The following is a 14,042-nucleotide window of genomic DNA, read 5'->3' on the forward strand; positions in this document are numbered from 1 at the left end:
GCTGAAAATGCATTTGAAGTTTTCTTTTGTTAAAAACTGAAACTTGAGGCAAGCTTATCGTCAGACATAGTTTGTGGTTCTCTATAAAGAGAGAGTATGAGACAAAGTACAAGCTCATCATCAGACATAGTTTGTGATTTTCTATAAAGAGAGAGTATGAGACAAAGTACAAGCTCATCATCAGACATAGTTTGTGGTTCTCTATAAAGAGAGAGTATGAGACAAAGTACAAGCTCATCATCAGACATAGTTTGTGGTTCTCTATAAAGAGAGAGTATGAGACAAAGTACAAGCTCATCATCAGACATAGTTTGTGGTTTTCTATAAAGAGAGAGTATGAGACATAACGTACAAGCTTATCAGCAGACATAGTTTGTGGTTCTCTATAAAGAGAGAGTATGAGACAAAGTACAAGCTTATCATCAGACATAGTTTGTGGTTTCTCTATAAAGAGAGAGTATGAGGCATAAAGTACAAGCTCAAATCAAAACAATCAAATGTACCTGTTTCATATACAACAGGTGTAGACTTACAGTGAAATACTTACTTTACAAGTCCTTTCCCAACAAAGCAGAGTTAAAGATAATTGAGTGGCTACGGATACTGAGTTTTTGTATCCCAATAGAGATAAATAGTAATGGAGTCTTTTTCTAGGCACTAATTCCGCCATGGTTCATTGGACAAAGCCTATGGGAAAATGAATGGCGTTTTTGGATAAACTCCGAAAATAAGGTCTGTGGTAAACACAGGCTTAGGAGATCTTGAAGCATTTATGTCATTTTTTTTAAAAAAGCACTTAATAAAGGCTTCATAATTCATAGAGGTCATGTTAACGGACTGATATTATCTCATAGAACAAAATGTATAAGATCTCCTAAGCCTGTGTTAACCTCAGACCTTGTTTTCTGCTGTGCACACTCCGATACCTACGTAGCTGCTGTGCACACTCATCATAGACGTAGCTGCTGTGCACACTCCTCTACCTAAAGCTGCTGTGCACAAGCGTTACCACGTAGCTGCTGTGCACACTCCGTTACCTACGTAGCTGCTGTGCACGCTCCATAACGTAGCTGCTGTGCACGCTCCGTTACCAAACGTAGCTGCTGTGCACACTCCGTTACCTACGTAGCTGCTGTGCACCTTTCCGTTACCAAACGAGCTGCTGTGCACACTGAGTTTTTGTACCCAACGTAGCTGCTGTGCACACTAGGCACCTACGTAGCTGCTGTGCACACTGGGAAAATGAATGGCGTTTTGCCTAAACGTAAGCTGCTGTGCACACTCCGTTACCTACGTAGCTGCTGTGCACACTTTACCTACGTAGCTGCTGTGCACAATAAAGGCTACCTATAGTAGCTGCTGTTAACGGACTGACGTAGCTATCTGTGCACACTCTGGTACCTACGTAGCTGCTGTGCACACTCCGACCTACGTAGCTGCTGTGCACGCTCCGTTACCTACGTAGCTGCTGTGCACACTCCGTTACCTACGTAGCTGCTGTGCACACTCCGTTACCTACGTAGCTGCTGTGCACACTCCGTTACCTACGTAGCTGCTGTGCACACTCCGTTACCTACGTAGCTGCTGTGCACACTCCATTACCTACGTAGCTGCTGTGCACACTCCGATACCTACGTAGCTGCTGTGCACACTCCGTTACCTACGTAGCTGCTGTGCACACTCCGTTACCTACGTAGCTGCTGTGCACACTCCGTTACCTACGTAGCTGCTGTGCACACTCCGTTACCTACGTAGCTGCTGTGCACACTCCGTTACCTACGTAGCTGCTGTGCACACTCCGTTACCTACGTAGCTGCTGTGCACACTCCGTTACCTACGTAGCTGCTGTGCACACTCCGTTACCTACGTAGCTGCTGTGCACACTCCGGTACCTACGTAGCTGTTGTGCACACTCTGGTACCTACGTAGCTGCTGTGCTGACTGCTTCGCTGCTGGTCCCCCTCCTTGATCGCCTTTGTCTGGTCAATGGTGTAGCCTACAAACTTCATGTTGTACACAAAACTGTTCAAACTATTGCATTCCATGCATCAGTAAGCGTAAGCAGGATTTCATGTTCTTTTTCAGGGGGTAGTTGGCTACATCAAATCAAATTGTATTGGTCACATACACATGGTTAGCAGATGTTAATGCGAGTGTAGTGAAATGCTTGTGCTTCTGGTTCCGACAGTGCAGTAATATCTAACACGTGATCTAACAATTCCACAACAACTACCTAATACACACAAATCTAAAGGGGGAATGAAAATATGTACATATAAATATATGGATGAGCAATGGCTGAGCGGCATAGGCAAGGTGCAGTGGATGGTATAAAATACAGTATGTACATATGAAATGAGTAATATAAGATATGGAAACATTATTAAATTGGCATTATTTAAAGTGGTACTGTTTAAAAGTGACTAGTGATCCATTTATTGAAGTGCCCAGTGATTGGGTCTCCATGTAGGCAGCAACCTCTCTGTTAGTGATTGCTGTTTAGCAGTATGATGGCCTTGAGACTGAAGAAAAGCTTCTGTCTCTCTGTCCCAGCTTTGATGCACCTGTACTGACCTCGCCTTCTGGATGATAGCGGTGTGAACAGGCAGTGGCTCAGGTGGTTGTTGTCTTTGATTATCCTTTTTGCCTTCCTGTGACATCTGGTGCTATAGGTGTCATGGAGGGCAGGTAGTTTGCCCCCGGTGATGCGTTGTGCAGACCTCACCACCCTCTGGACAGCCTTGCAGTTGAGGGTGGAGCAGTTGCCGTACCAGGCTGTGATACAGCCCGACAGGATGCTCTCAAATATGGATCTGTAAAACTTTGTCAGGGTTTTGGGTGTCAAGCCACATTTCTTCAACCTCCTGAACCCGCACCCTAGTGGGGTCCCAGTTTTGAGGGTCAGCGAGGTGGAGATGTTGTTTCCTACCTTCACCACCTGGGGGCGGCCCGTCAGAAAGTCCAGGACCCAATTACAGGTTGGGGCTGAGACCCAGGGCCTCCAGCTTGATGATGAGCTTGGAGGGTACTATGGTGTTGAATGCTGAGCTGTAGACAATGAACAGCATTCTGGCATAGGTATTCCTCTTGTCCAGATGGGATAGGGCAGTGTGATGGCGATTGCGTCATCTGTAAACCTGTTAGGGCGGTATGCAAACTGAAGTGGGTCTAGGGTGGCCATCTTGAAGCATGTGGGGACAGCAGACTGGGATAGGAAGCGATTGAATATGTCCGTAAACATACCAGTCATCTGGTCTGCGCATACTCTGAGGACGCGGCTAGGGATGCCATCTGGGCCAGCAGCCTTGTGAGGGTTAACATGTTTAAATGTTTTACTCACGTCGGCCACGGAGAAGGAGAGTGGGTAGGGGGGTAGGAGGGGGCACAGTTCTTGTTAGATGGTGGCACTGTATTATCCTCAAAGAGGTGTTTAGTTTGTCTGGAAGCGTGACGTCGGTGTCCGTGACGTGGCTGGTTTTCTTCTTGTAGTCCGGGATTTCCTGTAGACCCTGCCACTATTTATATGTTTTACACAAAATACATTATCCACATATACAAACTTTGTTGTCAGTATTGCAAACATAAGCACGACACAAACCTTAACAAAGAGGTTTCCAGAGGGGCGGGTGTAGGCAGGGCAAGTCAAAATAACAAGTCAAAATAACATGGCTATATACAGGGAGTACCAGTACCAAGTCGAGGTGCAGGGGTACGATGTAATTGAGGTAGCTATGTACATGTAGGTAGGGGTAAAGTGACTAGGCAACATAATAATAGACAGTAGCAGCAGCGTACACTCAGTTGGCAGTTTATTAGGTACATTACCCAGTTAACAAAAATGGAGTCACATGCACCGGTTCCACTATCTCAGAACTGGCTGGCCTCCTAGGCTTTTCATGGATGACAGTGTCTAGGGTTTACCAAGAATGGTGCAACAAACAAAAACAGCTTGTTGATGAGAAGTGAAGGAGAATGGCAAGAATTGTGCAAGCTAACAGGAGGGTCGCAAATAATGGGGCAGTGGGGTGCAGAACGGCATCTCGGAACGCACAACTCGCCTGTCCTTGTCACAGATGGGCTATTGCCGCAGACAACCACATCGGGATCCACTCCTATCAGTATCATGATACAAGGCGAGATCCACATGCAGACACAGGAGGCAGATGGTTGGAGTCTTACAATATTTATTAATCCAAAAGGGTGGGGCAAGAGAATGGTCGTGGACCAGCAAAAGGGTCAAAACCAGTTCGGAGTCCAAAAGGTACTGAAGGGCATGCAGAATCAAGGCCAGGGTACGCAGGATGATCAGGCAGGCGGGAAAGTAGTCCAGAGTCAGGCAGGGATCAAAACCGGGAAGACTATCAAAAAGAGAATAGCAAAAGGAGAACGGGAAAAACACGCTGGTTGACTTGACTAACATACAAGACGAACTGGCACAGAGAGACAGGAAACACAGGGATAAATACACTGGGGAAAATAAGTGACACCTGGAGGGGGTAGAGACAATCACAGGAACAGGTGAAACAGATCAGGGCGTGACAGTGCCGCCACCTGGCGCCCTACCTGGGCGCATAACTGGCTGACCAGGGTGTCGGTAGTGGAAATCGGCGATGAGGGCCGGGTCCAAGATGTCTTTAGCAGGGACCCAGCACCTCTCCTCCGGGCCATACCCCTCCCAGTCAACCAGGTACTGGAAACGCCTGCCCTGCGGTCGAACCTTCAGGAGGCATTTCACCGTATACGCTGGCTGGAGACAGTAGACAAAGGACAGTGAGACATAGGCTTAATCCTAGACACATGGAAGGTAGGGTGAATACGGAGGGTACGGGGTAACACAAGATGGACAGCAGTGGAACTCAGAACTCTGGAGATGGGAAAAGGACCAATGAACCGGGGAGACAGCTTGTGGGACTCTACCCGAAGGGGCAGATCCCGAGTGGAAAGCCATACCCTCTGCCCAATGCGGTAGCAGGGAGCTTGGGTCCGGCGACGGTCCGCTTGTCGACGATACCTGGAGTTGGTCTTGAGAATAGCCGCCCTGGCTCTTCTCCAGGTACGTCGACAGCGGCGGACAAACATCTGGGCCGAGGGTACGCTGACCTCCTGCTCTTGTTCAGGGAAGAGTGGAGGTTGATACCCCATGGAGCACTCGACTCTTCTCCAGTGGAGAGTACCTTGGCAGAACTGGGAAGAGTGTTCCGGGCATACTCCACCCAGACCAGTTGACGGCTCCAGGTAGTGGGGTTGGTTGAGACCAGGCACCTTAAGGTGGTCTCCAGGTCTTGGTTGGCTCGCTCCGACTGACCGTTAGTTTGGGGATGGAATCCGGATGACAGGCTGGCCGACGGCCCAATAAGGGTGCAGAATGCCTTCCAGAAGAGAGACGAGAACTGAGGACCCTGATCGGAGACCATGTCTACCGGGAGTCCATGGATCCGGAAGACATGCTGCACCATAAGCTGGGCCATCTCCTTGGCAGAAGGTAGTTTGGGGAGAGGGATGAAATGGGCGGCCTTGGAGAACCCGGGGAAACGTTTCCATTTTTTGAGCACACACAGTGCATGCGGTGACAAAGGCAGAGACATCAGCGACCATTGTGGGCCACCAGAAACGTTGTCGAAGGAAGGCTAGTGTACGACGGGACCCTGGATGACAGGTCAACCTGGAGGAATGAGCCCATTCCAGGATCCGGGACCAGACTGGGTTAGTGACAAACAGCCGGTTAGCTGGGCCCCCTTCAGGTCCAGGCTGGGAGCGTTGCGCCTCGCGAATCAGGTTCTCAATACCCCAATCCACTCCCAACATTTTCCTGAGACGATGGGAAAAGAAAGCACAGAGATCAAATCAAATGTATTTATAATTATAAAGCCCTTCTTACATCAGCTGATGTCACAAATTCCTGTACAGAAATCCAGCCTAAAACCCCAAACAGCAAGCAATGCAGGTGTAGAAGCACGGTGGCCAGGAAAAACTCCCTAGAAATGCCAGAACCTTGGAAGAAAGCTAGAGAGGAACCAGGCTATGAGGGGTGGCCAGACCTCTCCTGGCTGTGCCGGGTGGAGATTATAACAGAACATGGCCAAGATGTTCAAATGTTCATAGATGACCAGCAGGGTCAAATAATAATAATCACAGTGGTTGTCGAGGGTGCAACAGGTCAGCACCTCAGGAGTAAATGTCAGTTGGCTTTTCATAGCCGATCATTCAGAGTATCTCTACCACTCCTGCTTTCTCTAGAGAGTTGAAAACAGCAGGTCTGGGACAGGTAGCACGTCCGGTGAACAGGTCAGGGTTCCATAGCCGCAAGCAGAACAGTTGAAACTGGAGCAGCAGCACGGCCAGGTGGACTGGGTACAGCAAAGAGTCATCAGGCCAGGAGGTCCTGAGGCATGGTCCTAGGGCTCAGGTCCTCTGAGAGAGAGAAAGAATGAAAGAGAAAAAGTGAGAAAGAGAGAGAGAATTAGAGGTAGCATACTTAAATTCACACAGGACACCGGATAAGACAGATGAAATACTCCAGATATAACAGGCTGACCCTAGTCCCCCGACACATAAACTACTGCAGCATAAATACTGGAGGCTGAGACAGGAGGGGTCGGGAGACATTGTGGCCCCATCCGACGATACCCCCGGACAGGGCCAAACAGGCAGGATATAACCCCACCCACTTTGCCAAAGCACAGCCCCCACACCACTAGAGGGATATCTTCATCCACCACTTACCATCCTGAGACAAGGCCGAGTATAGCCCACAAAGATCTCCGCCACGGCACAACCCAAGGGGATGAAGCTTCTGGTCCCGGGCAGATCGCTGGGACAGTATGGCCCCCTCTCCAACATCTGAAGCATCCACTTCCACCACAAATTGACACTAGGGGTCCGGATGGATGCGGATGGGTGCTGTTGTGAACCGATGCTTCAGGTCCACAAAGGCTTTGTCGACAGCTGGAGACCATTTGAACGGTACCTTGGGGGAGGTGAGTGCCGAGAGGTGGGCCGCCAGGGTGCTGTAATCCCGAATGAAACGGCAGTAAAAGTTTGTACAACCAAGAAACCGTTGCAGCTGCACCCTGGACGTTGGTTGAGGCCAATCCACCACTGCTTTCACCTATCCAGAATCCATCTGAACATTTCCCTCAGCCATGACATATCCCAGAACGGTGATAGAAGAGCGGTGGAACTCACACTTCTCGGCTTTCACAAACAGTTCTCCAGGAGGCACTGAAGGACCTGTCTGACGTGGAGTACATGTTCTTGGACAGATCAGGGAAAAAACTGGATGTTGTCCAGGTAGACTAACACAAACCAGTTTAGCATGTCCCGAAGCACATCATTGACCAAAGCCTGGAAGACAGCGGGGGTGTTTGTGAGTCCAAATGGCATGACCTGCTTCTCATATTGTCCACTGGCTGTGTTGAAGGCTGTCTTCCATTCATCCCCCTCGTGTATCCGAACCAGGTGGTAGGCATTCCAAAGGTCCAACTTGAAAAACATGGTAGCCACCTGGAGAGATTCAAATGCCAAGGAGAGGTAGGGGATAACGATTTTTGACAGTGATATCGTAAAGTTCTCGGTAGTCAATGCATGGACGCAGGGTCTTGTCCTTCTCCACAAAGACAAACCCTGCGTTGGCAAGAGATGAAGACGGAGGGACGGCCAGAGACTCTTCTATATACTCCTCCACAGCAATGGTCTCTGGTCGGGACAGAGAGTTCAACCGACCCTAAGGTGGTGTAGTGCCAGGGAGAAGATCAATGGCACAATCATAAGGACTGTGCAGGGGCACGTTCCTTGCTAAACACTTCCAGGAGGTCATGGTATTCCGTCGGGATAACAGTCTTGCTAACCTCCTGAGGAAGACGACTAGGGGAAGGCTGTGCTGCTTGAAGGCAGTGGGAATGGCAAAATGGGCTCCAACCCAGGATGGAGCTTGTGGTCCAGTCAATCACAGGATTGTGCTTTTGGAGCCAGGAAAATCCAAAAACAACTGGAACATGGGGAGATGCAATGAGGAGAACCTGTATTGTCTCACTGTGGTTACCAGAAACCCATAATTGAACGGGCACAGTACTATGGGTGACTTCCCCTATAGAGAGGCCGTCCAGTGCCCTAGCATCCATGGTCACAGAGATAGGCTGCGTGGGACAACCAAGCTCCGAAACTATCGCGCAATCCATAAGACATTCATCAGCCCCAGTGTCAATGAGAACTCAGAACAAGAGCAAAAAGGGGTGTGCGGGTGATGGGTATTAGGGAACTCCCAGTCTGACTCACCATAGTACTGGTACCCACTAGAGACAAGGGTTTCCTAATAGGGCAGGTAGCAATAAAATGTCCTGCCCTCCACAGTACAGACAGCAGTTATTATTCATCCTCCGTGAGCGCTCCCAAACTGATAGCCTAATTCTTCCCAACTGCATAGGCTCAGGAGTATCCAACTCACCTGTCGTAGATTCACGAGAGAGCTCGGGTGACTTCAACTCCTCTCGGAAGAGCTGCCTTCGGAGACATCCGGTTTCCATAGTAGGTGAACGTGCCATATCGAGTGCACGAGTGTGCCCGAGACCAGACCTCTCATTCTTGCGTTCCCTTAGGCGTCCATCAATTTGAGTGGTTAAGGCGATAAGAGAGTCGAGGTCCACTGGCAGTTCCCGAGCAGCTAGCTCATCCTTTACCTCCTCAGATAATCCGTGCAGAAAAGCAGCAAAAAGAGACTCCGGATTCCAGGCACTCTCAGCGGCCAACGTGCGAAAGTCCACCGCATAGTCTGCCACACTACGGGAGTTTTGACGTAAGTCAAGCAGTTTGCTGGCCGCCTTTCTTCCAGATACTGGAGACTCAAAAACTTTTCTCACCTCTGCCATGAATTCCTGCAAATGACCGCAAATGGCAGATTGTTGTTCCCAAATTGCTGTAGCCCAGGAGAGCACCCTTTCCGACATTAGCGTAATTATACACGCTATCTTTGATCGGTCCGAAGAAAACGAAGATGGCCGTAGCTCAAAAATAAGCGAGCACTGAGAAAGGAAACCCCGGCAGATACCAGGATTCCCCGAATATTACTCTGGAGGAGGTAAGCGGGGTTCATGGGGAGTCAGGATAACAGGATAAGCTGTACAAACTCACCACAAATAGGGAAAAATTCCTGGGTGATTGAGGTTTTTCAGAGGTGGCAGACAGTCTCTGAGCTAACTCCCTGATTTGCTCCATAATAGCCTTTAACCCATGGTCATGGCATTCCGTCAAGGAACTGAGCCCTTCCAAAAGGTCCTGTAACAACTCCTGCAGGGAGACAGCATGGCGGAGCTGGTCCAAGTCTGCTGGGTCTGTCATGGCCAGTTCGTACTATCAAGGCACAAGGCAAGACCCAGATGCAGACACAGGAGGCAGATGGTTGGTGTCTTACAATATTTATTAATTTAATAATCCAATCAGCTAAAAACAAGAAGAAGCGGCTCCAGTGGGCACGCAATTCTACCAGCTCTCACAGTCTCACATCAGAATTGGACATTCATGTTTCTCAAACGTCAAATTTTGAAGTTGTTCCAAACGTCAAATTTCGAAGTGTTTAAGGGTAAGTTTAGGCATTAACTCTGAATTTGCAAGTTTAGGGTTAAGTTCAGGCATTACCTCCAAATTCTTAAGGTTTGGCATTAACTCCGAATGGTTACTGTAATGGTTAAGGTTTGGGATAAGCTTAAAGCAAAATTATCAAAAGCAACTTTCAATCGCTGGATTCAAACTTGCAACCTTGGAAATCAGAGGTAGGTGCCTACACCCATCTGCCATCCCCATCCACAATGCCCTAGCAAAACCGAAACCTACTTGAAGGTGACAACCCTCACTGTTGCCCCTAGTGGCCGGTTTCTACGTTGTCTCCTGGCGTCCTCAGATACGAATATACGTTGAATACTGACTTGTATCACAGGTGACCTGACTGCGCGATCACCAACACTGGACAATTGAGGAGTAAAAAAACATTGCCTGGTCCGACGAATCCCAGTTCCTGTTGCGTCATGCTGATGGCAGAGTCAGGATTTGGCGTAAGCAGCATGAGTCCATGGCCTCATCGTGCCTGGTGTCAACGGTACAGGCAGTCGGCGGTGGTGTAATGGTATGGGGAATGTTTTCCTGGCACACGTTAGGTCACTTGATACCATTTGAGCAATGTTTCCATGCCCTGAAGAATTTAGGCTGGCTGGGACCATCCGACCCGGTACTAGATGGATGTGCCTAATAAACAGACCAATGAGTGTATGTGGTAAGTGTGAGTATGCAAGTGTGCACGTATGTGTGTATGTGTGTGTTGGGGTATCAGTGTAAGTATGTGTGAGTGTATGGGTAGAGTCCAGTATGTGTGCATAGAGTCAGTGCAAGAGAGTTAGTGCAAAAAATTAAGCTTTCTGTGCCCCTCTCCATCTCTCACAAATCTCTCTAAACAATGCTTACACCAATTTATTCCCTTCAAATCCATGATGGGAGTGTGCAAGCGCACACTTAAGAAGGAGGGGTGGAGTAGCTTAAACTTTCTCATCTTCTTTCAACCAATCAATTGATTCTTTCCTTTTTGTCTTCAGGTTCCCAATCTTGTGTTTTTGGCTGTTAGCCCCGAGGAGAAGGAGTCGTGGGTCAATGCCCTCAATACAGCCATCATCAAAGCCAAGAACCGCATTTTTGATGAGGTAGGTCAGTCACTCTTCTCCTCCCCTTCCCTGTCTCTATTTCGCTAGCTCTCACTTCTCCCCAGCTTTCTAAAGCTTTTCTTATTTTTCTCTCTCATTAGCGTGTCTCGCGTGCAACATTTATGAATGAAACCTCCAAATGCCTCCACAGCCAGCCCTAAAAATGTTTAACCTTGCAGTTACTAAGCACACTGTAAAATTGGTGAATTTGGACAAAATCACAGCCTACATCTATTAATACGGGAAACACGTCAATTCAATCTCCCCAGGCGTGGATGAGAGATCAAAGTGTTTATATCTCGCTGACTCATCCATCTCCATCGGGAACAGAGTCCTTGTTAATGCTCCGTCCCTGCCGACGCCCACATGTTTTCCCAGTGCCTCGCGATCAAACAGTGGCTCACTCCCCATCACACACTATGGGGTGAAAATCCATCTTCCGTAGCTAGAGTTCGTCAAGAAGTGAGAATGAACTCTGCATCATGTCTGCCGCCCTGATAGTAAGAATCCTCTGTCAACGCCCTACAATGTACTCTACTCTAATGTACATCATGTTCTGTACATTACATTCCCATAACTCTCCCTCCACAAATATACATTTCTGTTTTGCTGACTGTCAAAAAATGACTCGGTCTCTTCGATTGTCTCCTTAGGTTACAATTGAAGAGGACAGTGTCCTGGTGCACCCTACACGTGATCGTGCCAAGATTCCCCATGCACGGCGCTTGCCCACCCGGGGACATCTCTTGGCTGTGGTGGGTGTTGCTACCTTGGCCAACATTGACAATTCAGTTCCAAGTCAATATTATATTTTTGGAAGGCAAACAAGGAATTATACTGTTTGTATTGTAAGGATTATCCTGGTCTGTTCCGTTGAATGCTAAACTCTCTTGTGCTCCCCCTAGGCATCCACCTCATCAGACGGAATGTTGACCCTTGACCTTGTCCACGAGGAAGATGACTCCACCCCAGAAGATGAGGAAGAAGGCTTCTGGGAAAATAACTTCAGGGTTGACCTAGACAAATGGACCACATGTCGTCAGCGTTCTGGCACAGACGTCTCCAAACTCTGTGTCACCACAAAGGACCTAAAGGTACCCAAGACGGGCAGCCTGCCTTGCGGGAGTGAGCTCTCCTGGGACCGGGTGCACCATCTTGAGGCTCAATCCCGTACCCCTCCACCAGGGAAGAGGTTCAGTGCCCAAGGTAGGAGCCGCTGCGCCTCCATGGACGAGGTCCTTTCCTTGCGGCCAGTCAGGGGTGTCCTTCACCCTCACCCCATAGGTGAACCTGTCCAGCCTGTCGGACCACTGCAGAGTCTTATTGCCCAGAAAATGCAGAGGGCTCAGGAGCTGCTGGAAGAAATGCGATTGGAGGAACTGCAACGTGCAAAAGGCTTAGACTCGCCCTATCTAAAGGGCATTGACTCACCCCGTTTGTACCATTTAAGAGGCTCTGAGTCTCCTCACTCCAGGGCCTCAGGTTCACCTCGCAGTAAGAGTAGTGACTCCCCTCGTTTGAGGGTGAAAGACTCGCCTCGTTTGAGGGGGAAAGACTCACCTCGTACGAAGGGCAAGAAGTCCCGCTCAAAAGGTACAGACTCACCCCATTCAAAGAGGGCTGACTCTCCTAATTTGAAGGGTAACAGCTCTCCCCGTCTCAGGGTTACTGACTCGCCCTGTATGAAGGGTTCGGATTGTTCCAGTTTCAAGGAAACAGACTCGCCAAGTCTGAAGGGTTCTGACTCCCCACGTCTCAAGAACATTGGTTCACCCTTTTCAAAAAGTTTTGACTCATCAAGTCTGAAGGGTTCTGACTCGCCTCGCATCAAGGATACTATTCTGAGGGGTAAGGACTCGCCAAATATAATTGGTAAGAACTCCCCAAGTCTGAAGAGTATCGGCTCACCTTCCCTGAAAGGTGCTGACTCGCCCCGTCTGAAGGGTAATGACTCACTGCATAGTAAGAGTGCACACTCACTTCTCAGTGACTGTGATTTGGAGAGTAGACGGGCGGAGGCGGAGCGACTTCTGCAGGAGGCCGTCTCCTCCTGGCGTCAGGCTAAGGAGGTGCTGGAGGAGGTGAAGGAGCTGCAGACGCAGTCACTAAACCGCCGCTCTGAAAAGAAGACAATAGACAGTCCCCCAACACCACCACCGGACTATAGGCTGGAGGACGCATGCCTCTGTCGCCACCACAGCTGAAAAGCACGCTGGGTTGTCTCCAAACAAAGAGAAAATAAAAGAGCACTTGGGGCATGGAGTAAATACATTTTTGTCACATTTTGTTGTCATAACATGCCAGTGTTGAAGTACAAAGCTTTTAGGCTGTATTGCTCCCTTTGCACTTTCCTATCTTGATCCTTGCATTCAGAAAGTATTCAGACCCCTTCACTTTTTCCACATTTTGTTACGTTACAGCCTTATTCTAAAATAATGAGAATTGTTCAAATGTATTATTTACATAAGTATTTAGACCTTTTGCTATGAGACTCGAAATTGAGCTCAGGTGCATCCTGTTTCGTTGATCATCCTTGTTTCTACAACTTGATTGGTGTCCACCTGTGGTCAATTCAATTGATTGGACATGATTTGGAAAGGCACACACCTGTCTATATGAGGTCCCACAGTTGACAGTGCATGTCAGAGCAAAACCAAGCCATGCGGTCAAGGAGCAGGATTGTGTCGAGGCACAGATCTGGGGAAGGGTACCAAAAAATTGCTGCAGCATTGAAGGTCCCAAAGAACCCAGTGGCCTCCATCATTCTTAAATAGAAGTTTGGAACCACCAAGACTCTTCCTAGAGCTGTCCGCCTGGCCAAACGGAGAAATCGAAGGAAAAGGGCCTTGGTCAGGGAGGTGACCAAGAACCCGCTGGTCACTTTGACAGAGCTCCAGTTTTTCGGTGGAGATGGGCGAACCTTCCAGAAGAATAACCATATCTGTAGCACTCCACCAATCAGGCCTTTATGGTGTGTCCAGACGGAAGCCATTCATCAGTAAAAGGCACATGACAGCACGCTTGGAGTTTGCCAACAGGCACCTAAAGGACTCTCAGACCGTGAGAAACAAGATTCTCTGGTCTGATGAAACCAAGATTGAACACTTTGGCCCCAATGCCAAGCGTCACATCAGTCACCGCTCATCACCTGGCCAACACCATGCATACTGTGAAGCATGGTGGTGGCAGCATCATGCTGGGGGATGTTTTTTAGCGCCAGGGATTGGGAGACTAGTCAAGATCGAGGGAAAGATGAATGGAGCTAAGTACAGAGAGATCCTTGATGAAAACCTGCTCAGGAACTCAGACTGGGGCGAAGGTTCACCTTCCAACAGGACAATGACCCTAAGCACACAGCCA

The 14,042-nt window shown here is 48.8% G+C and overlaps 1 protein-coding gene across 1 annotated transcript in view; it reads left to right on the top strand.

Moving 5' to 3' along the window:
* plekho1a (pleckstrin homology domain containing, family O member 1a) overlaps positions 1–13,121 on the top strand; it is a 26,568-nt gene extending 13,447 nt beyond the window's left edge. Inside the window, exons 4-6 of the mRNA XM_042310573.1 lie at positions 10,578–10,682; positions 11,336–11,437; positions 11,588–13,121. Of these exons, the coding sequence (XP_042166507.1) occupies positions 10,578–10,682; positions 11,336–11,437; positions 11,588–12,886 (1,506 nt within the window). The 3' untranslated portion in view covers positions 12,887–13,121. The remainder of the gene's footprint in view (positions 1–10,577; positions 10,683–11,335; positions 11,438–11,587) is intronic.
* Positions 13,122–14,042: the final 921 nt, after the last annotated feature.

Source organism: Oncorhynchus tshawytscha, linkage group LG31 (assembly GCF_018296145.1).
Source record: "Oncorhynchus tshawytscha isolate Ot180627B linkage group LG31, Otsh_v2.0, whole genome shotgun sequence".
Taxonomy (NCBI): domain Eukaryota; kingdom Metazoa; phylum Chordata; class Actinopteri; order Salmoniformes; family Salmonidae; genus Oncorhynchus; species Oncorhynchus tshawytscha.